Source organism: Artemia franciscana, chromosome 9 (assembly GCF_032884065.1).
Source record: "Artemia franciscana chromosome 9, ASM3288406v1, whole genome shotgun sequence".
NCBI lineage: Eukaryota > Metazoa > Arthropoda > Branchiopoda > Anostraca > Artemiidae > Artemia > Artemia franciscana.
Window position 1 is genome coordinate 46027111 of NC_088871.1, and position 23943 is coordinate 46051053.

Consider the following 23943-nt stretch of genomic DNA (forward strand, 5'->3'; position numbering starts at 1 on the left):
AACAATGATTAGAATAATATTGATAATTATTTGTTTTACAATAAAAAATGAATCAACAAAATTAAATAGCATTACTATAACGGTTTTTGGAAAATAGCTATCTTATTGAAGTCAGGTATGAAGAATAGGCTAAAACTTCTTGAATTTCTAGGTTATTCCAAAGTTCCTTAATAAATTTAGCCTAATGAGATCTCGTGGCAAATTTTCATCTTGGGAACGCCTAGGTAATTAACAAGGCGTGAATATGGCTGAGAAATTTAACGCTTTGCCTGTTCACTCTCAGTAAATTGAGTAACTCCCAAAATCTTTCAACTAAGTACGAATGAATAATTATTAAGATTAAGACAACCAGTTCCACGGGAGGTATTTTTGGTTATTATTGAATCAAATTTTCAGCTCCACAATTAATATTCATAAAATGAATCTGTTATATTTGAATAAATGTATATTTAACATATCTATATAAATATATTCAAAAAATTATTATATATATATATATATATATATATATATAATATATATATTAATATAATATATATATTATATATAATATATATATATATATATATATATATATATATATATATTATATATATATATATATATATATATATATTTAATATGTTGGGAACACCTAGGTAATTGAGAAGGCGTGAATATGGCTGAGAAATTCAACGCTTTGCCAGTTCACTCTCAGTAAATCGAGTAACTCCCAAAATCTTTCAACTAAGTACGAATGAATAATTATTAAGATTAAGACAGCCAGTGCCATGGGAGGTATTTTTGGTTTTTATTGAATCAAATTTACAGCTCCACAATTATTGTTTATAAAATGAATATGTTATAGTTGAATAAAGTTATATTTAACATATTTATATAAATATATTCAAAACCTTATATATATATATATAATATATATATATATATATATATATATATATATATATATATATATACATAAATATATATATATATATATATATATATATATATATATATATATATATATATATATATATATATATATATATATATATATATATAATATACTGGGAATATAAATGACGACCGGGACTCAGGGAATGTTCGATTAGCAATCATCATCAACAAAGCTCAAGGGCAATCATTAGAATAATGAGGTATAGATCTGAATACGGATTGTTTCGTATTCGAACATTCCCTGTGTCCCGGTCGTCATTTATATTCCCAGTATATATATATATATAATATATATAATATATATATTATATATATATATATATATATATATATAATATATATATATATATATATATATATGTATATATATATATATATATATATATATATATATATATATATATATATATATATATATATATATATATATATACTGGGAATATAAATGACGACTGGGACACAGGGAATGTTCGATTAGCAATCATCATCAACAAAGCTCAAGGGCAATCATTAGAATAATGAGGTATAGATCTGAATACGGATTGTTTTTCCCATGGACAATTTTATGTTGCATGTTCAAGAGTCGGTAAACCTGACAATCTATTTATATGCACAGACAATGGGACATCGAAGAATGTTGTATATTCGGAAGTTTTACGTAGTTAAAAACATATATATATCTATAACGTAAAGAGAAATCTTTTCTTTTTTATCTATATTCACAGGTGGGACACAGGGACACAACTACAATGGCGCGACCACCCCAACAGCTAGTATATATATATATTATAATATATATATATATATATATATATATATATATATATATATATATATATATATATATATATATATATATATATATATATATATATATATATATATACATATATATATATATTATATATATTTATATATATAATATATATATATATATTATATATATATATATATATATATATATATATATATATAAATATATATATATATATATATACATATATATATATATATATATATATATATATATATTATATATATATATATATATATATATATATATATATATATATAAGTTGTTATGTATAGTTAATATATATATATATATATATATATATATATATATATATATATATATAAGTTGTTATGTATAGTTAATATATATATATATATATATATATATATATATATATATATATATATATAATATATATATATATATATATATATATATATATATATATATATATATATATATATATATATATAATATATATATATATAAGTTCTTATATATATATATATAAGTGTATATAAAAATAAGTTGTTTGTGGGTTATGTCTGTCTGTCTGTCTGTCTGTCTGTCCGCATATGGACGTCTGAATTATTACATCATATACCAATTCAAAAACGAAAGTATACAAGCTAAAAAAAAACTAAAAAAAAAGGTAAAAACGAAAAAAACTAAAACGAAAGAAAAACCTAAAAACTAATAAATAAAACTAAAAAAACTAAAAACTGAAAAAGAAAAAAAACTAAAAAGAAAAAACTAAAAAAGCTAAAAAAAAAGGTAAAAACCAATAATAAAACTAAAAGACACAGGGACACAACTACAATGACGCGTAACTAATATTGGTAGAGCGTTATGTTTCAGGTTGTAGATCTGAGAGGTTCCACCCTGAATACAAAAGAAGGAAAAAAACTAAAAAAGGTAAAAACTACAAAAAAACTAAAAAAAAGAAAGAAAAACTAAAAACAAAAAATTTATTTCATCAACCAATTCAAAAACGAATGTATTCAAACCCGAGTAGCTGAGTTGGTAACGCGTTATGTTCCAGGTTCTAGGTCTGAGAAACTACAAAAAAAACTAAAAAGAAAAAACTAAACAAACTAAAAAAAAACTAAAACAAGGTAAAAACTACAAAAAAAAACTAAAAAGAAAAAAACTAAAAACTAATACAAAAATTAAAAAAAACTAAAAAAGAAAAAAAAGAAAAAAAGGAAAAAAACTGAAAAAATAAAGGAGAAAAACAAAACTAAAAAAAAACTAAAAAGGTAAAAAACTACAAAAAAATAAATAAAAATAAAACAGAAAAAAAACTAAAAAATTAAAAAAAAAACTAAAAAGAAAAAAGGAAAAAATACAAAATTTCTTTGATCATATACCAATTCAAAAACGAATGTATATACAGACCGGAACACAGGGACACAAATGACGACCGGGACGCCGGGGGGGGCACAGGGGGATATATAAATGACGACAGGGGCACAGGGAATGTTCGATTAGCAATCACCATCAACTCACCATCAAAGCTCAAGGGCAATCATTAGAATCATGAGGTATAACTAAAAAAAAAACTAAAAAAAAGATAAAAAACATAAAACTAAAAAAAAGACCAATTCAAAAACGAATGTTTAGACAGACCAGGACACCGGACACAGGGAATATAAATGACGACCGGGACACTCAAAGAGAGATTACAGACTGGGACACCGGGACACAAATGACGACCGGGACACAGGGAAGAAAAAGAAAAAAAACTAAAAAAAAAAGTAAAAACCAACAAAAAAAACTAAAAAGAATATAAATGACGACCGGGACACAGGGACACAACTACAACGGGAACGCCGGGGGGCACAGGGGGATATATAAATGACAACGGGGACACAAGGAATGTTCGATTAGCAATCACCATCAACAAAGCTCAAGGGCAATCATTAGAATCTTGAGGTATAAATCTGAATACGGATTGTTTTGCCCATTGAGAATTATATGTTGCATGTTCAAGAGTCGGTAAACCTGACAATCTATTTAAATGCACAGACAATGGGACAGCGAAGAATGTTGTATATTCGCAAGTTATTTGCAAGTTATATATATTATATATATATATATATATATATATATATATATATATATATATATATAAATATATATATATATATAAAATAAAATATATATAAAAATAATATATCTATATATATATATATATATATATATATATATATATATATATATATATATATAATATATATATATATTTATATATATATATATATATATATATATATATATTTATATTATATATATCTATTGGAGGAAAACACAGGCAAGGTTTCTACTAGACTAAGGCTACTAGTTACATGTTCTATCACTTATCTTACTAGTAAAATTAATCAAACAGTTCGTGGTAACGAACTGTAGTAAGGAGCGACCCGGCTCAATAGTAACCAAAACTCTAAAAAATTGAATATAATTAAATAATTAAATATATAAGTTTTATTAAGTTTAGTCTTACCCATCAAAAGTTATGAGCCTGAGAAAATTTGCGTTATTTTAGAAAATAGAGGGAAACGCCCCCTAAAAGTCTTTGAATCTTAACGAAAATCACACCATCAGATTCAGCGTATCAGAGAACACTACTGTAGAAGTTTCAAGTTCCTATCTACAAAAATGTGGAATTTTGTATTTTTTGCCAGAAGGCAGATCACGGATGCGTGTTTATTTGTTTTTGTTTTTTTTTTTTTTCCCAGGGGTGATCGTATCGACCCAGTTGTCCTAGAATGTTGCAAGAGGGCTCATTCTAACGGAAATGAAAAGTTCTAGTGCCCTTTTTAAGTGACCAAAAAAAATTGGAGGGCACCTAGGCCCCCTCCCACGCTAATTATTTTACCAAAGTCAACGGATCAAAATTCTGAGATAGCCATTTTATTCAGCGTAGTCGAAAAACCTTATAACTATGTCTTTGGGGACGCCTTACTCCCCCACAGCCCCCATGGGAGGGGCAACAAGTTACAAACTTTGACCAATGCTTACATATAGCAATGGTTATTGGGAAGTGTACAGGCGTTTTCAGGAGGATTTTTTTGGTTGGGGGAGGGGGTTGAGAAGAGGGGAATATGCTGGGGAACTTTCCATCGATAATTTGTCATGGGGGAAGAAAATCTCCATGATGGGAGCGCAGGATTTACTAGCATTATTTAAAAACACAATGAAAAAATAAATATGAAAAAGTTCTTTCAGCTGGAAGTAAGGAACAGCATTAAAACTTAAAACAAACAGAAACTATTACCCATTTGAGGGACTCACCTCCTCCTAATACCTCGCTCTTTACGTTAAAGTATTTTTAGTAATTTCAACTATTTATTCTACGGCTTTTGTGATTCTGGGGTCATTCTTAATGAATTGGGACAAAATTTAAGCTTTAGTGTAAAGAGCGAGGATCTGACAAGGGGGCGAACCCCCTCATATATGTAATAAAAATATGAGAATACAAAAGTTCTTTACGTAAAGCTAATTTATAAGTTGCGTAAATCTTTTACTAATAAAAATATTCGTAAAAAATTAAAAGTTTTAGTTGCCTTTTTAATTGGCCAAAAAATCGGAGGGCAACTAGGCTTCCTCCCCCGCTCTTTTTTTCTCAAAATCATTCGATCAAAATTATGAGAAAGCCATTTAGCCAAAAAAAAAAATTCAAATTTCGTTTTAATTATTCTTCTGCGGAGAGCCAAAATCAAAACATGCATTGATTCAAAAACGTTCAGAATTAAATAAAAAAAACAAGTTTTTTTAACTGAAAGTAAGGAGCGACATTAAAACTTAAAACGAACAGAAATTACTTCGTATATGAAATAGGCTATCCTCATCAACGCCCCGCTCTTTACGCTAAAGTTTTTTACTGTTTTAAAAAGAAGAATTGAGAGACAGAGTCAAACTTTAGCGTAAAGAGCGGGGCGTTGATGAGGAAGCAGCCTCTTTCATATACGAAGTAATTTCTGTTCGTTTTAAGTTTTAATGTCGCTCCTTACTTTCAGTTAAAAAAACTTGTTTTTTTTATTTAATAATATACTATTTCGATCCCATTAGCAGAAATACTATTAGTGATCGTCAATACCAGAAATACTAAAGCATTGAAATTAAAACTAACATATTTATACAGAACAAAATAATAGCTTTCGGTCCACACATAATTTACGGTTCATTCACTAGATTTTTTCAGAGATAATTTGAATACCTAATAATTAAATAGATACCTAAATTAAAGTGTTACGTCGCTAAACAGTAATAACTCATATCTCGACAGAACACCGTCATAAACAAATTGTCATAAAAGACAATTTTCTTAAAAAGAACATCATATAACGACGTATCTCGTAACCGAATTTTTAGATTTCTTTCACATTGTAAAATAGTAAATATACTGACAATATTGGGTCACAAAGTGCTTCTTATATGTCAGGTTCCCATTCTATGGATATGTTTTTTGCCAAATCACTTTAGTATTTTTTAGCTTTCTTTCACACATAATTTTGCCACCATCTAATGTAAAGGAATTCATCACATTAGCTTTTTCCAAACGTAAGTTAAGGTATTTATCACTAAAAAACTTTATCCAAAAAGAAAAAAAAGCTTTATGAGTCTACTTCTCTCTAGGGGCCTCCCCCTGGTCACTCAGAATGTGCCCAGATGGCGATAGAGGAACACCCAACAGGATTATAGGGTACCACCGTAGGAGGAACGGACCAAGGGGGACCTTGTTCCTGGGGGCTCATTTTAGAGACTAGGGTACCCTTGCCCAGGGCCAAAAATATAGGTGGAGGAGGAAGAAGGCCCCTTATATGGACTCTCAACAGGCCCACTGGCGTTTCACACATCCCATGAGTTACAAACCTTCTCCCAGTAATGGGTTAAATTGCATGGTAACGCAGAACCCCATCGTGGGAGGATCCTTTATAGCAGAACGACAGCGGCAGGGCGTAATATCTAGATCTATGGACAACGGTCTCTGCAAAGGGCTGCCTCGACCCTTTCGGGGTACCTGCAAGACTGGAGACCTTGCAGTCAACTCTACTCCCACTTGAGGAGTGGCGCCCCTCGAGGAAAATGTAGCCTAGTAAATGACACAGCATTCGCAAGGGATTCTGATTAATGGATAATTCTCCTTGGTCTATTTTGACGGGCGTTTTCGGGCTGAAAAACTTCTTCCTAGCTAATTTATCTACTATGGGTTGCTTTTCCGTATTAGCATAATATTTGTAGGTATGAATATATAGTGAGTCGGGGGTAATAGGCTTGGGACTGTCTGTGCAGGATTTCGACTCTCGTTGATTGAAGAGCATCGCCAAGAGCTGACAACCATGCTATAACCAAAAATGGCCCAGGATTGCACAGAGCCTCCATTCATTCTAGAGGTCCCAGGGACTTCTTGCTGTCCAGCTTTAAGCTTGCTTAAGCGCTTTGGCGTAGACTTGAAAAGATATGTGGTCCCCATTCTGCACTGGTATCAAGGATAATTGCTTTTTCTGAGGCCAAAAAAATTTAGTTATTTAAAGAGCATGAAAACTGGAACTTGGAATTGTATGACATTAAAAAATGACTATCGCATTGACTCTTTGACTGACAAATTCAGATGATTTAAACTGGACTTATTAGGAGATTCAGAAACTCATATCCCAGGAGTAGGAAGCATGAAACTAGGTGATGTAGAATTTGTTTACTCAGGCAAGAAGGATAGGGTACATAGACAGGGAGTATGGCTCATGATGAATAAGGAAGTTGCTAATTCTTGTTTAGGCTGGGATAGAATTAAAAATAGAACACTAATATCTCATTTTATGGCTAAAATGTTCAAGGTGTCAATTATAGTAGTATATGCCCCTATTGAACCGACTGACGGAGATACTAGTGACTCGAATGAATTTGACTTACAGTTACAGGAGCGAATAGACAGGGTCCCAGGTAGAAATATTTTGTTTTTTACGCATGAGATTTAAATGCCCTGGTCGGTAGAAATAGGTATAGATGGTATCCTAGCCTAGATAGATTTAGCACAGGAAAAGAAAACAGTAATGTCTACAGAATTTTGCAATTTTGCAGGTATAACAATCCAGTTATAACCAATACGGTGTTTGGTCATAAAATGGCCCATAAGTTGACATGGTACTCACGTCATGATAAGACACTAAACCTTATTGATTATGTAATAGTAAATCGTATACTGGCAGGATCAATGCATGATACTAGGGTATATAGGAGCGCTGTCATTGATCTTAAAGTAAAGTTCACCATCTAGTAGTGTCTAGGGTTAATTTAAATCTGAAATTTCGAAAGGGTAGCTAGCATCCGGGAAGTAATGATGTTGGTAGACTCCAGGATGAGAATTTGAGGGAAACTTTCCAGGAACAGTTGAATACCAAACTTGAGAGTTTAAGATTTGAAATAATAATAATTATTTATTGTTGCCCTCTGCACACAACAAAAGTGTGCTAAAGTGTTCCCTCTATATGGGAAATTCCCCCCGTGGAAACTCCCCCACTAGAAAATTCACCCTCACCCCCACCCAACAGATGTATGCATACTTCCCAATAATAAATACTATACGTGGGAATTAACTATACGTGGGAATACTATACGTGGGAATAACAGTGGGAATTTTTTGAAATTTAAAGACATTTCCCCAGGGGCTGTGGGGTCATGTTATATTCAAAGATATAGTTATTTGACGTTTTGACTATGCTGAACAATTTGGCTGTATCACAGTTTTGATCAAATAACTTTGGTGAAAAAGACGTGAGACGACGGTTAGCTGCCCCCCCCCCAATCTTTTTGGTCATTAGAAAGAGCAATGGAACTTTTAACAAGCCTAAGAAGTTAAGTTCAACCTAACAACCTTTGAATGCTAAGTCAGCATAATTTAAATACCGGTTTGGGTGGAAATAAAACAAGTTTGTGAAATATGAACTAAGCTGAATGTTACAACAGTGCACCTTAAGCACCTCAATTATTTAAATATACAAATAACTCTAAAAAATATGATTGTGTCAACCTTAGCCCCAGATGAAGAATAAGGCTCGTCGAAAAGTGACCATAGCTTTGGCTTCGTCTTTTGCCACCAGTTTAAACTGCCATTGTAATAACTTTCTTCAAATCCAAATTTGCGAGCCAGTTCTTCATCACTTGGCTTGTCTGTATCTAGATCAAGACGATCAAGCACAGCCAGAGTTTCTTGAGTGTCTCTATGCTGAAAAAAGATTAACTTTATTAAATTAATTGATTTTAATTATAATTAAGTTTAAAGATTAACTTTAATTGAATTATTGAACATCAGAGCCCTGATTTATGCAATTTCGTAGTACTTATAATCAATCTATTCAAAAAAATCAATCAGTAGCAAACTAAAAATGGTGTTTGCAAGTCTTTTGTGGTGCTAATGCCAAAAAAGGGTTGTTACTAAAAAAAATAATAATAATAGCAAGACAGATATGGTATAAAGAACTGAAAGTTGAAACCCTGTACTGAAGGCATGCTCAATAAAACTGCATATATATATATATATATATATATATATATATATATATATATATATATATATATATATATATATATATATATATATATATATATATATATATATACATTCATCTATATAAATGATGATATATAAATGATGACCGGAACACAGGGAATGTTCGATTAGCAATCACCATCAACAAAGCTCAAGGGCAATCATTATAATAATGAGGTATAGATCTGAATATGGATTGTTTTCCCCATGGACAATTATATGTTGCATGGGACAGCGAAGACTGTTGTATATTCGCAAGTTTTACAAACATATATATATCTATCTATATTCACAGGTGAGACACAGGGACACAACTACAATGGCGCGTAACTAATATGGCACGAAAAAGGCTAAAAAAAGAAAAAAACCTAAAAAGAAAAAAACTTAAAAAAGGAAAAAAATAAAAAAGGTAAAAAACTAAAAAGAAAAAAACACCGGGACACAAATGATGACCGGGACACAGGGAATATAAATGACGACCGTGACACAGGAACACAACTACAACGGGGACGACGGGGGGCACAGAGGGATATATAAATGACAACGGGGACACAGGGAATGTTCGATTAGCAATCACCATCAACAAAGCTGAAGGGCAATCATTAGAATAATGAGGCATAGATCTGAATACGGATTGTTTTCCCCATGTACAATTATATATTGCATGTTCAAGAGTCGGTAAACCCGACAATCTATTTATATGCACAGACTATGGGACAGCGAAGAATGTTGTATATTCGCAAGTTTTACGTAGTTAAAAACACGTAGTTAAAAAGCGGCACGAAGCGCCACCCCAGCTAGTATTTCATAAAAACATTCATATTTACGATTCCAGCAGGGTTTAGCATGCATATACTTTAATGAAGGCTCGGATTAAAAAAAAAAAAAAAAACAATTAAGAACGTTAAATATCTATTTTGTTAGGGTTATAATTTTTAAATTGTAAATTTTTAGTTTGAAATTATTATCTATTACAATAATATTAGTAAAATGTGCCAAATTCTACAAAGTACAGTATAATATCTGACATAAAAAAACAGGAAAATTTTAATAAAACTAAGCCAGCTAAAGGAAAAAAATTATTAAATATCTAAAACCAATTTTTGAGATATTTTATGTAAAAGTATTTACCGCAGCTGAAATACCTCCAAGTTTAATCAAATCTTGCATCTGAATGACAATAGCAAATAATTCCAAATACTTGTAGGCTACTATGGTCCGTAATATTTTCAAGTTACTTTTTTAATTCAAAAGTTGGTAGGCCTAAAACTATTTCAAAATAAAAGTAAAGAACTGTTTATAAAAGTTTGGTAATTTAGCTCAATAACATAACCTATTTATTATGCTTATATCTCATAAAAAGTTGGCTCTCATAAAAAAAGCCAAACAAAATAGCCTAAATCCTCCCAAAAATTTACAAAAATTAGTAAAATTCTACTTTACATATTTTTTTCTATTTTGAAAAGGGGTTAGCTTGGGTAAACAAGACTTTCAGGGGTAGGTCTACAGACTAGAGTATGTCCTGGGAAGGTATTTTGAAGCACCTATTAGGCTAGGTTCAAGTGTGAATCAGTGTACTTAGGAAATAAAACTCTCTTTTCTCAACTGATTGCCCCATAGTGACATGGGTTTAATTTTTGGCCGGGAGTTGAGGTGGTTTTGGCCTCCCTGAAATTTTCTGGCTGCGGACTGATATTAAATTTTCTTAACAGCAGGTGAAAACTTTTCTTTACTTTTCATTGAAAAACTTATTTTTTCATAATTTTCTTGTTTAACTTTTCGAAGAATGTTTATAAGCTTAAATGTTGCAGACGAAGGGCTTTCTAACATTGATACAGAAAGGGTTGAAGTCTATGATTTTAAGGATTAAGGTATTCTTGGACCTAAAATTTAATTTCTATTACATTCGTGAATATTCTGAGTAGAAGGCTCCTCCCCCGAAAAGGGCAAAAATATGCGATGCAGGGGCTAACAATGCAAACCGAGAATGCTGCCTTCTTAAGATCCGCGGCTATTTCGAGACCTGTGATGCCCAAGCAGGATGAAGATTTGGGCCGCAAAAGACCAGTGCCCTTCGGCGGTGAATTCCCAAACCTTCTTTACAAGGTGGTATCGATATAGCCAGCCCTTTTGTAAGTGTAAAGTCTTTTACCAATCATAAATACTTTTCGAAAAAAGTATATTTCTTAGCGCAAAAAATTAATGTATTTTCAGCACAATGAATCCTTTGTTTTAGAGAATAACTCTCCGTTTTGAAAATATGATGTTTTCTACATTATGTAGATATTTTGTTGACCAATTGTGCTTTTAAGGTGTAACTTTGCTCCTTGTTATTTATTAAATAAAAAAAACAAGTTTTTTTAACTGAAAGTAAGGAGCGACATTAAAACTTAAAACGCACAGAAATTACTTCGTATATGAAAGAGGCTGCTTCCTCATCAACGCCCCGCTCTTTACGCTAAAGTTTGACTCTTTCTCTCAATTCTTCTTTTTAAAACAGTAAAAAACTTTAGCGTAAAGAGCGGGGCGTTGATGAGGAAGCAGACTCTTTCATATACAAAGTAATTTCTGTGCGTTTTAAGTTTTAATGTCGCTCCTTACTTTCAGTTAAAAAAACTTGTTTTTTTTTATTTAATTTCTGAACGTTTTTGAATCAATGCATGTTTTGATTTTGGCTCTCCGCAGAGGAATAATTAAAACGAAATTTGCATTTTTTTTTTTTTTGGCTCAATGGCTTTCTCATAATTTTGATCGAATGATTTTGAGAAAAAAAGAGCGGGAGACGAAGCCTTGTTGCCCCCCGATTTTTTGGTTAATTAAAAAGGCAACTAGAACTTTTAATTTTTTACGAATCTTTTTATTGGTAAAAGATTTACGTAACTTATAAATTAGCTTACGTAAAGAACTTTTGTATTCTCATGTTTTATTACATATATGAGGGGATTCGCCCCATCGTCAGTACCTCGCTCTTTACACTAAAGCTTAAATTTTATCCCAATTCATTAAGAATGACCACCTGAATCACAAAAGCCGTAGAATAAGTAGTTGAAATTACTGAAAATACTTTAGCGTAAAGAGCGAGGTATTAGAAGGAGGTGAGCCCCTCATATGGGTAATAATCTCTGTTTGTTTTAAGTTTTATTGCTGTTCCTTACTTCCAGCTGAAAAAGCTTTTTCACTTTTATTTTTTAATTGTTTTTTTTTTAAATAATGCTAGTAAATCCTGCTCTCCCTTCATGGAAATTTTCTTCTCCCATTACAAATTCTCGAAGGAAAAATCCCCCAGCATATCCCCCTCTTCTCAACCCCTCCCCCAAACCAAAAAAATCCTCCTGAAAACGCCTGTATACTTCCCAATAACCATTACTATATGTAAGCACAGGTCAAAGTTTGTAATTTGTTGCCACTCCCACGGGGACTGTGGGGGAGTAAGTCGTCCCCAAAGACATAGTTATAAGGTTTTTCGACTACGCTGAATAAAATGGCTATCTCAGAATTTTGATACGTTGACTTTGGGAAAATAATTAGCGTGGGAGGGGGCCTAGGTGCCCTCCAATTTTTTTGGTCACTTATAAAGGGCACTAGAACTTTTGAATTCCGTTAGAATGAGCCCTCTTGCAACATTCTAGGACAACTGGGTCGATACGATCACCCTTGAAAAAAAAAACAAAAAAAAAAAAAAACAAACAAATAAACACGCATCCGTGATCTGCCTTCTGGCAAAAAATGCAAAATTCCACATTTTTGTAGATAGGAGCTCGAAACTTCTACAGTAGGGTTCTCTGATTCGCTGAATCCGATGGTGTGATTTTCGTTAAGATTCTATGACTTTTAGGGGGCGTTTCCCCCTATTTTCTAAAATAACGCAAATTTTCTCAGGCTCGTAACTTTTGATGGGTAAGACTAAACTTGATGAAACTTATATATTTAAAACCAGCATTAAAATGCGATTCTTTTGATGTAGCTATTGGTATCAAAATTCCATTTTTTAGAGTTTTGGTTACTATTGAGCCGGGTCGCTCCTTACTACAGTTCGTTACCACGAACTGTTTGAAAAAAGTCTGACTATATGAACTATACTTTAGTAGCGTTTTACTCTTGAAAGTATACCTTGTTCGGAAGAGGGAAGGGGGGGGGGGTGATGACCTTGGTTCCAAGATGAATAATACATTTCTATTCAGCCTGGTGCATATTCTTTTCCATATTTTTTTTAGGGTTGTGGAGAAACGCCATTCCATGACAACGATCATTTAAGTAATCCTATTTTAAACGGATGGAGAAAACTTTAGTGGACAGGCACATAAATATTATAATTTAAATTTAAAGCAACCTCACTTCTTCTATCGGCTTACATACATAATTCATATTACCATTTTCATGGATTTCAATGATTTGAAATTCCCATTACCAGTGTTGGCAAGTTTGCAAAAAGGTGAAGTTTTAGATCTTGCACATGCAGAAGGATCTTTTTTCATATAACTTCATATCTAAATCATCTAAAAAGTTGCTGCTCTTAGAATTCAAGTGGAAAATAGTTGAAAATGGTAATAATTACCAGAATAAAATTATCGGTTTTTATATTTATATAGTTTCCCCCCAAATCTTTAAGTCAATTAATCCAAGTACAAAAAGTGATGATTATAATAGTTTTTTCCTCCTTAAACAGCGCTTTATAGACGATGAAATACAGATTTATTAGGGAGTAAGGGTATATACTCCTATGAATTCTACCACTAAATCCTGAGGCTACGCAGAAAATATTACCACCCATCGAAGTGTTTTATGATTCACTTCACGAGCGTCAATGCACCAATGTCTACTATGAATTTGTTGAAAAAGTTTGGGTGTAGATGGTTTAAAAATTTGGAGTTATTGTAAAAATCACCTGGGCAGTGATGTATTTACGTTGTTAGATATTGTCTGTAAAATCACGAAAAAAATCTATGAGGACTTGCCATTGGAATTGGGGCATTATTTTTCAACTTTTCATCTCGTGATGGATTTAATTCTAAAAATCAGTTAAGAAAAATGTTGTTGATCACTGACATGGATTAGGACTTATTTATAGAGAGGTCTATGAGGGAGGGTTTGTTTTTCACGGTGATCGTATTCTTGAAACCAACTGGACAATATCATTCCTGGGGCTGAACTAAGGTATTTCTAAGGTAGAAATAAGTTCTCTTATAACTTGAAACAAACGAATATATCCCGGTGAACCTTAATTTTTACTCTTTGCATCCAATCAAACTACAAATAAACCCTATGGTTACATTATCCTGGATCTAGTTAAAACAGACTAGAGGATTTACGTGTAGTCATTGGTATTTTTGACAATGAAATTACTAGACTTCTACCAGTGAACAATAAAAAGGCTATTAGACGCCAGCATGGCACTGAAGAAACTACGTGAAAACACATTTATTTTTCGTACAGAAGGTATTTGATATCCCATTAAAATAATCGCTTTTCAAAACTCTATGACCAGTAACTCCATAAAATCATCACTGATGAATGAATTAAGAAATAAAAAAGACAAGATGTGTTTGACACGGGGCAGAGCCATTACCAGGGTTGAGGGTACCAGAAATCTTGTTAGGAGCGACTGGGATTTTAGGGAGGGTCTGCAAATAGGTAAGGACCTTGTATCTGTCATAAGCCTGAAGCTTAAAGCCTGAAGTTACTGCAGCAACGAAGGCTTAACATAAAAACACGAATTGTTCGGGGTAACCCTCCCCCTCCCAAAAAAAGAGGGTAAAAAGAGTCGAACAATTTATCACTGATAGGATTAAAACTTTTATCCTTATATTCTTGGGTCAAGGGAACCCCAATGCACAAAAAAATCGGTTACATGGGAAAGAGCGTTAAATCTTATTTTCTCCAAACAGCTTAAAAGTTACACCTGTATGTTGCTGTGCCGAGGGAGCCCTCATGGACAAAAATAGGTTGTGACTGCAAGCCCCCGAGACTTGGACCTTAAAAGTATTTTTATTTTTGTTTTGCATGACACCTATATCCTTAGAACCCAAATGCGGAGAAAACATGGATAAAAATATAGATTCATAATATATGGCATAATCAACCATATTAATATATGGTTGATTCATAATGCATTTACGCAAAACAGTACACACGTAGGTATGGTTATCCTTGTTGAGTTTTCAGCTCCTCAAATGACAGGGCTACTCCATTCTCAACCCTTGTTTCTTACGCCGAAGTTTGACTTTTCGTTACAACTCTTCGAGAAAGACTGCTCAAACACAAAGACCATTGAATTTGAATGAGAATTATTTTTAAAGAACTTCCAAATTTTAGCGTAAAGAGTGAGGTTTGTGGAAGGAGCAGCTCCTCTCATATACTGAATATTTTCTGTTTCTTTTAAGTTTTAATGTTTTTCCTTAACTTTCAGTCCAAATAATCCAAATAAATTTGCTTTTAAGAAATTTAATTTACTCTACAGAAGCGGAAAATTGATATGGCAAGAAATTGGTTTAAAAATTTTTTGGAGTATGTTAAGACCAGTTCCAAGGTGTTTTGCAGTAATACAAATATTGTTGCTATTTAAATGTTCGTAATACATGCAGAAAAACTGTTATTGAAAGATTCCATTCTTTCTAAAAAAGTGTCCTACATCGCCACTCTGATTGGACAATCATTAAATTTCAAACAGTTCGTGGTAACGAACTGTAGTAAGGAGCGACCCGGCTCAATAGTAAACGAAACTCTACAAATCGGAATTTTGATGCTAAAAGATACATCAAAAGAATTGGATTTTCTTGCTGATTTTAGATATATAAGTTTCATCAAATTTAATCTCTGTCATCAAAAGTTACGAGCCTGAGAAAATTTACCTTATTTTACAAAATAAGGAGAAACACCCCCTAAAAGTCATAGAATCTTAACGAAAATTACACCATCGCATTCAGCATATAAGAGAACCCTACAGCAAAAATTTGAAGCTCCTATCTGCAAAAATGTGGAATTTCGTATTTTTTGCCAGAAGACAGATCACGGGTGCGTGTTTATTTGTTTTTTTTGTTTTTTTTTCCAGGGGCCATCGTATCGACCAAGTGGTCCTAGAATGTCGCAAGAGGGCTCATTCTAATGGAAATGAAAAGTTCTAGTGCCCTTTTTTAAGTGACCTAAAAAATTGGAGGGCACCTAGGCCCCCTCCCACACTCATTTTTTTCCCAAAGTCAACAAATCAAAATTTTGAGATAACCATTTTGTTCCTCATAGTCGAAAACCATAATAACTATGTCTTTGGGGATGACTTACTCTCCCACAGTCCCTGGGGGAGGGGCTGTAAGTTATAAACTTTGACCAGTGTTTACATACAGTAATGGTTATTGGGAAGTGTACAGACGTTTTCAGGGGGATTCTTTTGGTTTTGGGGGTTGTGTTGAGGGGAGGGGGCTATGTGGGAGTATCTTTCCCTGGAGGAATATGTCATAGGAGAAGAGAAACTCAAGAAAAATGGCGGAGGATTTTCTAGCATTAATATAAAAAAAAACAATGAAAAAATAAACATGAAAAAGTTTTTTCAATTGAAAATAAGGAGTAGTATTAAAACTTAAAACGAACAGATATTATTAAGCATATGAGGGCTTCTAAAAATACTTTAGCATAAAAAGCGAGGTATTTAAGAGGAGATAAATACATCGCTCTTTATGCTAAAGTATTTTTAGTAATTTCAACTACTTATTCTACGGCCTTTCCGATTCAGGGGTCATTCTTAAAGAATTGGGACAAAACTTAAGATTTAGTATGAAAAGCAAGGTATTAACAAGGGGACAAACCCCCTCATATACATAATAAAAATATAAGAATATAAAAGTTTTTTACATAAGTTAATTCTTAAGTTACGTATATTTTTTACTAATAAAAACGTTCGTTAAAAATTAGAAGTTCTAGTTGCCTTTTTAAGTAACCGAAAAATTGGAGGGCAACTACACCTCCTTCCCCAAATCAGACGATTTCTCAAAATCGTCTGATTAAAATTAAGAGAAAGCCATTTAGCCAAAAAGAGAATAAGTATGCAAACTTCATTTTAATAATTTATGCGCGGAGAGCCAAATCAAACATGCATTAATTCAAAAACGTTCAGAAATTAAATAAAAAAACCTAGTTTTTTTAACCGAAAGTAAGGAGCGACATTAAAACTTAAAACGAACAGGAATTACTCTGTATATGAAAAGGGTTTTCCCCTCCGCAATCCCTCGCTCTTTACGCTAAAGTTTGACTCTTTGCCACAATTCTAATTTTTAAAACAATCAAAAACTTTAGCGTAAAGAGCGAGGGATTGCGAAGGGGAAAACCCATTTCATATTTTAATGAAAGAAGATAATGTAGTGGAGACCTCTGCTCACTTGCCTTTCGTGCAGGAAGAAGAAAAGAAAATGTAACTAAAAGTCCACAAGATGGCGTAAAAACACAAACCTTAATAAACCGTAGCAGAAGAAGCCCATTCTTAAGCAACAGCAAAAAAAGAGTCTAATGGATCATAAAATATATAAAATGGATCATAAAATATTTTATAGCCCGGATTACAGCTAATCATATCTTGAAAGAAATTTTCGCGCTGAAGAAGAGAGGCGGTTTTTCTCTCGAAATATTCGCTTTCTGTGTTTTCTTCAGTATTTTCATTTGGCTTTTAAAACCACCATTTTTGATCGTTTTATTTCTTTATGTTATGGCAGGCTAAAGTGTTTTAAGAAATTAAATAAGAAAAACAAGTTCTTTTAACTAAAAGTAAGAAGCGACATTAAAACTTAAAACGAACAGAAATTGCTTCGTATATGAAAGGGGCTGCTTCCTCATCAATGCCCCTTTCTTTACGCTAAAGTTTGACTCTTTCTCTCAACTATGCCTTTTTAAAACGGTAAAAAACTCTAGCTTAAAGAGCTGGGCGTTGATGTGGTCTCAAAAAAACTTGTTTTTTTTATTTAATTTCTGGACGTTTTTTAATTAATGCATGTTTTGATCTTGAGTCTCCGCACATAAATAATTAAAACAAAATTTACATATTAATAGAAATTTAAATAGAATTTAATTTTTTACGAACTTTTAATTTTTTACGAACATTTTCATTAGTAAAAAATATAGGTAATTAAACGAATTAACTTACGTAACGAAATTCTATATTCGTATGTTTTTATTGCGTATATGAGGGGGTTCACCCTTCGTCGATACCTCGCGCTTTACACTAAAGCTTAAATTCTGTCCCAATTTCTTAAGAATGACTCTTGAATCACAAAGGCCGTAGAATAAATAGTTGAAACTACTAAAAATACTTTAAAGAGCGAGGTATTACGAGGAGGTAAACCCCTTATATGTGTAATAGTTTCTGCTTGTTTTAAGTTTTAATGCTGCTCCTCACTTTCAGTATAAAAAAACTTCACATTTATTTTTTCATTGTTTTTTTAAATAATGCTAAAAAATCCTGCACCCCCTTCATTGAAGGTCCCTTCCCAATTGAGAAGTTTTTACATGGAAAGATCTTCTCACGTACCCCCCCCCCCCCTCCCCACCTCAAATCCCCCTCCCAAACCAAAAAATCCCCCTAAAAACGTCCGTACACTTCCCAGTAACCATTACTATATGTAAATACAGGTCAAAGTTTGTAACTTGCAACCCCTCCCACGGGGACTGCGGGGGAGTAAGTCGTCCCCAAGGACATAGTTATTAGGTTTTTCGACTATGATGAATAAAATGGCTATTTCATAATATAGATCTGGTGGTTTTGGGGAAAAATGAGCGTGGGAGGGGGCCTAGGTGCCCTCCAATTTTTTTGGTCACTTAAAAAGGGCACTAGAACTTTTAATTTCCGTTAGAATGAGCCCCCTCATGACATTCTAGGACCACAGGGTCGATACCATCACCTCTGGGGAAAAAAACAACAAAAAAACAAACAAATAAACACACATCCTTGATTTGTCTTCTGGCAAAAAATGCGAAATTCTACATTTTTGTAGATAGGAGCTTGAACTTCTACAATAAGGTTCTCTGATACGCTGAAACTAATCTTGATGAAAGTTATATATTTAAAATCAGCATTAAAATGCAATTTGTTTGATGTAATTATTCGTATCAAAATTCCGTTTTTTAGAGTTTCGGTTACTATTGAGCCGGGTCGCTCCTTACTACAGTTCATTACCACGAACTGTTTGATATGAAACGAATATACATAAGCACAAGCTGGCATTTGGTGTCAACCCATACTTAAAATACTACTGATGCTGGTGAGTACTGCTTCTACATTCTATTCAAAACTCTCATTTGGCTCCTTTCCAAGAAATTTTTAAAGTTTTTAGATCGTGTTTAATAATCACAGAATGCTTTCTATGGACTTAAAAATGGGTTTCTATTATGTATTAGTAAGTATTTAAATTGCAAATGATCAGAAAGACCGGTGCACATGGGATATGTTACCCAAAGGCCAGAAGGGTCTTACCTTATAAGTGCTTATTAACAATCGATTGGCAAATATAAATAATTTATTGAATTTAGGCAAATATTCTGTCGGTTTTGACAAGTTTATTTCCTGTAGATAAATCCCTAGCCTTTTCTATGTCCTTAATATGTAGCCTATATTTTCAGTCACGGGATATGTTTAAGGTAGATTTTCTTCCTATGAAAATTCAGGCTTCAAATTCTGTAATCTTTTGAATTTTGGTAAAATAAACTTTTATTTTGAATTTGTATATAAAGGAAGTATCTAAGTGGAAAGAAAAGGGGAGCTGGGGCTGTACCCTCTGGAAATTTTCTTCTAGCAAAAAATACAAAATTCCACATTTTTGCCGATAGGAGCTTGAATTCTCTACAGTAGGGTTCTCTGAGTCTAATGGTGTGATTTCCATTCAGATTCTATGACTTTTAGGGGTGTTTATCCCTTAAAAAAATAAATTTTTCTTAGGCTTGTAACCTTTGATGGGTAAGACTAAACTTAATGAAACTTGTATATTCGAAATCAACATGAAAATCTTTTTTTTTAATAGTATCAAAATTACATCTATTATAATTTCGAACACTATTGAACAGGGTCACTCCTTACTCACAATTCTTTACCATGAACTGTTTGATAATCCAAATACTTACTTCACTTACTTTTGACGAGAAATAGACACTAATCGGTCTCACCCGGAGCCCAGAATTCCACCAACAGATGTTTTATATGGGGCACGGTTATGTGCAGCGGCTTTAACATGGTATATCCAGTCACTCTGCCAGAGCCGTCCGAAGAGGCAGAAGTCTCCAAGCTGCTCTATATTTTTTTTTTCACCACTGACCACCAATCTTTCCTCTGGCATCCTGATAAAACTTTCCAATATTCAACTGGTTGTGCCTTAGTAATGGACTTTGATAATTTTTTGTCGTCTTCCCGTCCTACACAGTGATCCAGCCACATGAGCCGTCGTTCCTTTATAATTTCCAAGTCTAGATACTTTTACTTACAGGCTCACGGATCTCTTTGTTGGATTCTTGTTCATGGCGCTGGAGGCGTAGAACACGAAGAAGGGAGTCGTCCAGCTTGACATTCAGCTTCAAAATATCCAAAAGACATCAAGCTTGCTACTATTCTGAGATTTGACAACCCATACTTCGCCCCCATATAAGAGAATACTTCTGGCAATCACCATGTAGACTATAATCTCGGTAGTGAGACTTATGCCTTTGACGCTTCCATAATGATGAATTGAGTTGTGAAAACTAGGTGAATACACCTTTTAATTTCTTACTCAGATCTCCCTTCGAAATTTAATACAGATAATAGGTTAACAAGTTCTTTAACTTGTTCATTGATGTTGCCACCTAGGGATACAAAACGGAAACTCTGAGAAATAGTATAAAACGAGTTGGTCTTTGTTGGGTTAATTCTCAATTCAACCATTGTAGAGTAGTATCCAACTTTTTCTATCATTTCTTTGGCTTTCAATGGACCATCCTCAGGGAGGGCAATATCATCAGCATAGTCTAAGTCATTAACCTTAACACCTTCTCCAGCCATTGCTTTTTCGCGTGTGCTGAAAATTCTCTCCATAATACTTTCAATCAAATAATTGAAAAGGATGAGGGGATAGGAGTTCACCTTGTTTCATTCCTGAAAATAAAGTGAATTTTTCAGACACTTCACCATAAGCTCGTTCCTTCATTTTCGTGCCCTCATTGTGTGCTTTAAAATATCTAGGAAACACTCGGGCATTCCATCCTCTTCTAGGATACGCCAAAGAGCGTCTCACTCAACTCAATTGAACACTGCTATGAAATTGATTAAGATAAAGGATCAGCGGCAAACCACATCTAGGGCATTACTGTAACAGGAGCCGAAGGATAAGAATTAGCTCGGTACAAAAACCCCCAGTTTCAAATCCAGATTGTTCCTTCCTCATTCTCTCTTCTCGGTCCAGTTGAAATATATTGAGAAGAACAATGGTAAACAAATTTGCCGCAATGTCAGTGAGAGCGATTCCACGGTAGTTCTTACATTCTGACTTGGTACACTTTTTGAAGAGAGGAAGAAGGATTGAAACTTTCCCAGTCCTTCGGGAAACTCTTTTCGGTCCAAATTTTATCAGACGGGTCAAAATTTTATCCAGTATTTTCTTTTAGGTTTTGACGCATCAAGGACTTTTTTAAATATATCCTGAATTAATGCAGCAAGCCTCTTCCACTTTCCCTCTACAGAACTATAAGGAAGCTCCTCAACATTTTTTCCAACATCCATGGGGAATAGGACACTGAATTGTCTATATGGGCCTCGGTAACTTCGTCATTGGACTACCACGTGATCAAATGACTTTTCTTGTGCTGGAGCATCGCATTGAAGTTGACTGAATTCTTATCTAGAGGAAGAACAATGAACCGAAGACCGTTTCACAAGGGGTTAGGCCAAAATGGCCAACTAAAAATTCAGTTGAGTCATATTTGGTTCAACTCTGACATTCCAATCTCCCGCAAGGACAGGAAGTCTCGGGATGAAACTGGCGCCAAAAGTCGTTTCAGGTCGTTATGACACGTAGACTTTGCCTCATCCATCACGTTTAAGGTCAGATTATACATATCCACATCTCTTCTTTACAACCTCTCACACATTTTCTTTACATATCTTCTCATTAAAATATGCTTTTTTTGTTCAATTATAAGTTCTTGTTTCCAGGTATCACATAATTCTCCAAGCCCCAAATGCGTAACTGTTTACAGGGAGGTGAGGAATAGAACTGAGTCACAGCTACTTATCTAATAGGCCTTGCGAAACATGTTTGAAAATTATAATCTTAGTGAAGGTAAATTGTTCTCTTCATCTACTCAAAAGCAAAAGTAGGCTCTTCACCCAAAGTCTTTAAATACCCAAGAAATATATTTTAGAGATTTCACTTCATGCTTGAAAATCTGTAAAATTTCGTCCACAAGCTTACGCCAAAGTTAGCAGCCTAATGAAAATTTCAAACTGTTAGAAGTTCAACACTATTCCAAAACAAATTCACCCAAAGAAGGATTCACTAAGACCCGCAGTCTCTTCTCATCTTCCTTTTTTCGTTTAGGATTGTTTATTTTTTTTCATTTGTGTCTTCTTACTTAAAACTGTGTCTGATTTTATCTTGTCTTGACACTTTTATTCCTTTTTTTTTGGTATCTTGCTGTTTTAGTTTCTCTTTTTTTGGTTCCTACCTGAGTTGGAGATACCTTGATTGATGCCCAAGGTCCTGGATAATATAAATGTGTAAAACCATTTGAAAGGCACTGATTTAAAGGCATTCTGACATTTTTTGAAAAAGATACCTTTAAAAATATATTTTTGTACACGTACTTCAAGCTTTCAGCCTAGCTAAAACCATCTAATGTTTAATTTTGGTGATTCTTTTTTTATACATCCAATTTCAGGATCTACTACGTCCATAATTGTCCTCTAAGAATATTTAGATATATCCCTCATAAGAGAAAATAACGATAAAAAGACCTTGAATCACGTATATCCATATCTTACAGCTTAGATATCCAGCTTAAAAATACATTTCAAGCAAAATAGGAACTTCAGCTTCAAACTATGTAGTTCTAACTGATTCTTGGCAAAGTAAAGAGCATTTTTTCCTATCTTGAGCACATCCAAACTATTTTAAATTTACATTTCTTTCAACTTTTCAAGAGAGTTTTATCTAACGGAAGATTTTGTAATTTCGCTTAGATACTTATGTCAGTTTTACTCATGCATGAAAAGGGATTAGTATAGAAATTTTAGAATCTAGAAGAGATATTAATACTTACAATGTAGGAATCTTAGCTTTACTAGAGAAAGAATGGGAAAAGGCTGATAAAGAGTTTCCAAATATTGTAAAGGGGTTTTTGGCTAAGCTAAAAAGATATCTCAAAGTGATTTCCATTTTTATGAAAGGAACTAGTTTTGTCATTTAATGGTTAAAAACTAGGAACTTACGTAGTTCAATAAATATCGGGTTTTCATTTAGGGTTGAGAAGAGGACCGTACAATTACCTAAACTAAATTATAAATTACACAAAAATTGTCTAAGCAACACCAAAAAAATGACAAAAAAGCTTGATAATGTATTTCGGCCTCTTAAAAGTACGTATTGTTTCCCAAAAAAAAAAAAAGATCTCGAGGTATATTAATCACGCATTTGTAGCCTATGTAGCTTTGAAACGGAGC

General features: G+C 33.1%; 1 protein-coding gene across 2 annotated transcripts in view; it reads right to left on the reverse strand.

Annotated features, from left to right (window-relative positions):
* Positions 1–23943, reverse strand: part of LOC136031478 (potassium voltage-gated channel protein Shaw-like) — a 144317-nt gene that overhangs the window by 76175 nt on the left and 44199 nt on the right. For both annotated transcript variants that reach the window (XM_065711111.1, XM_065711110.1), the window contains exon 3: positions 8766–8960. In XM_065711111.1, coding sequence (XP_065567183.1) covers positions 8766–8960 — 195 coding nt within the window. The remainder of the gene's footprint in view (positions 1–8765; positions 8961–23943) is intronic.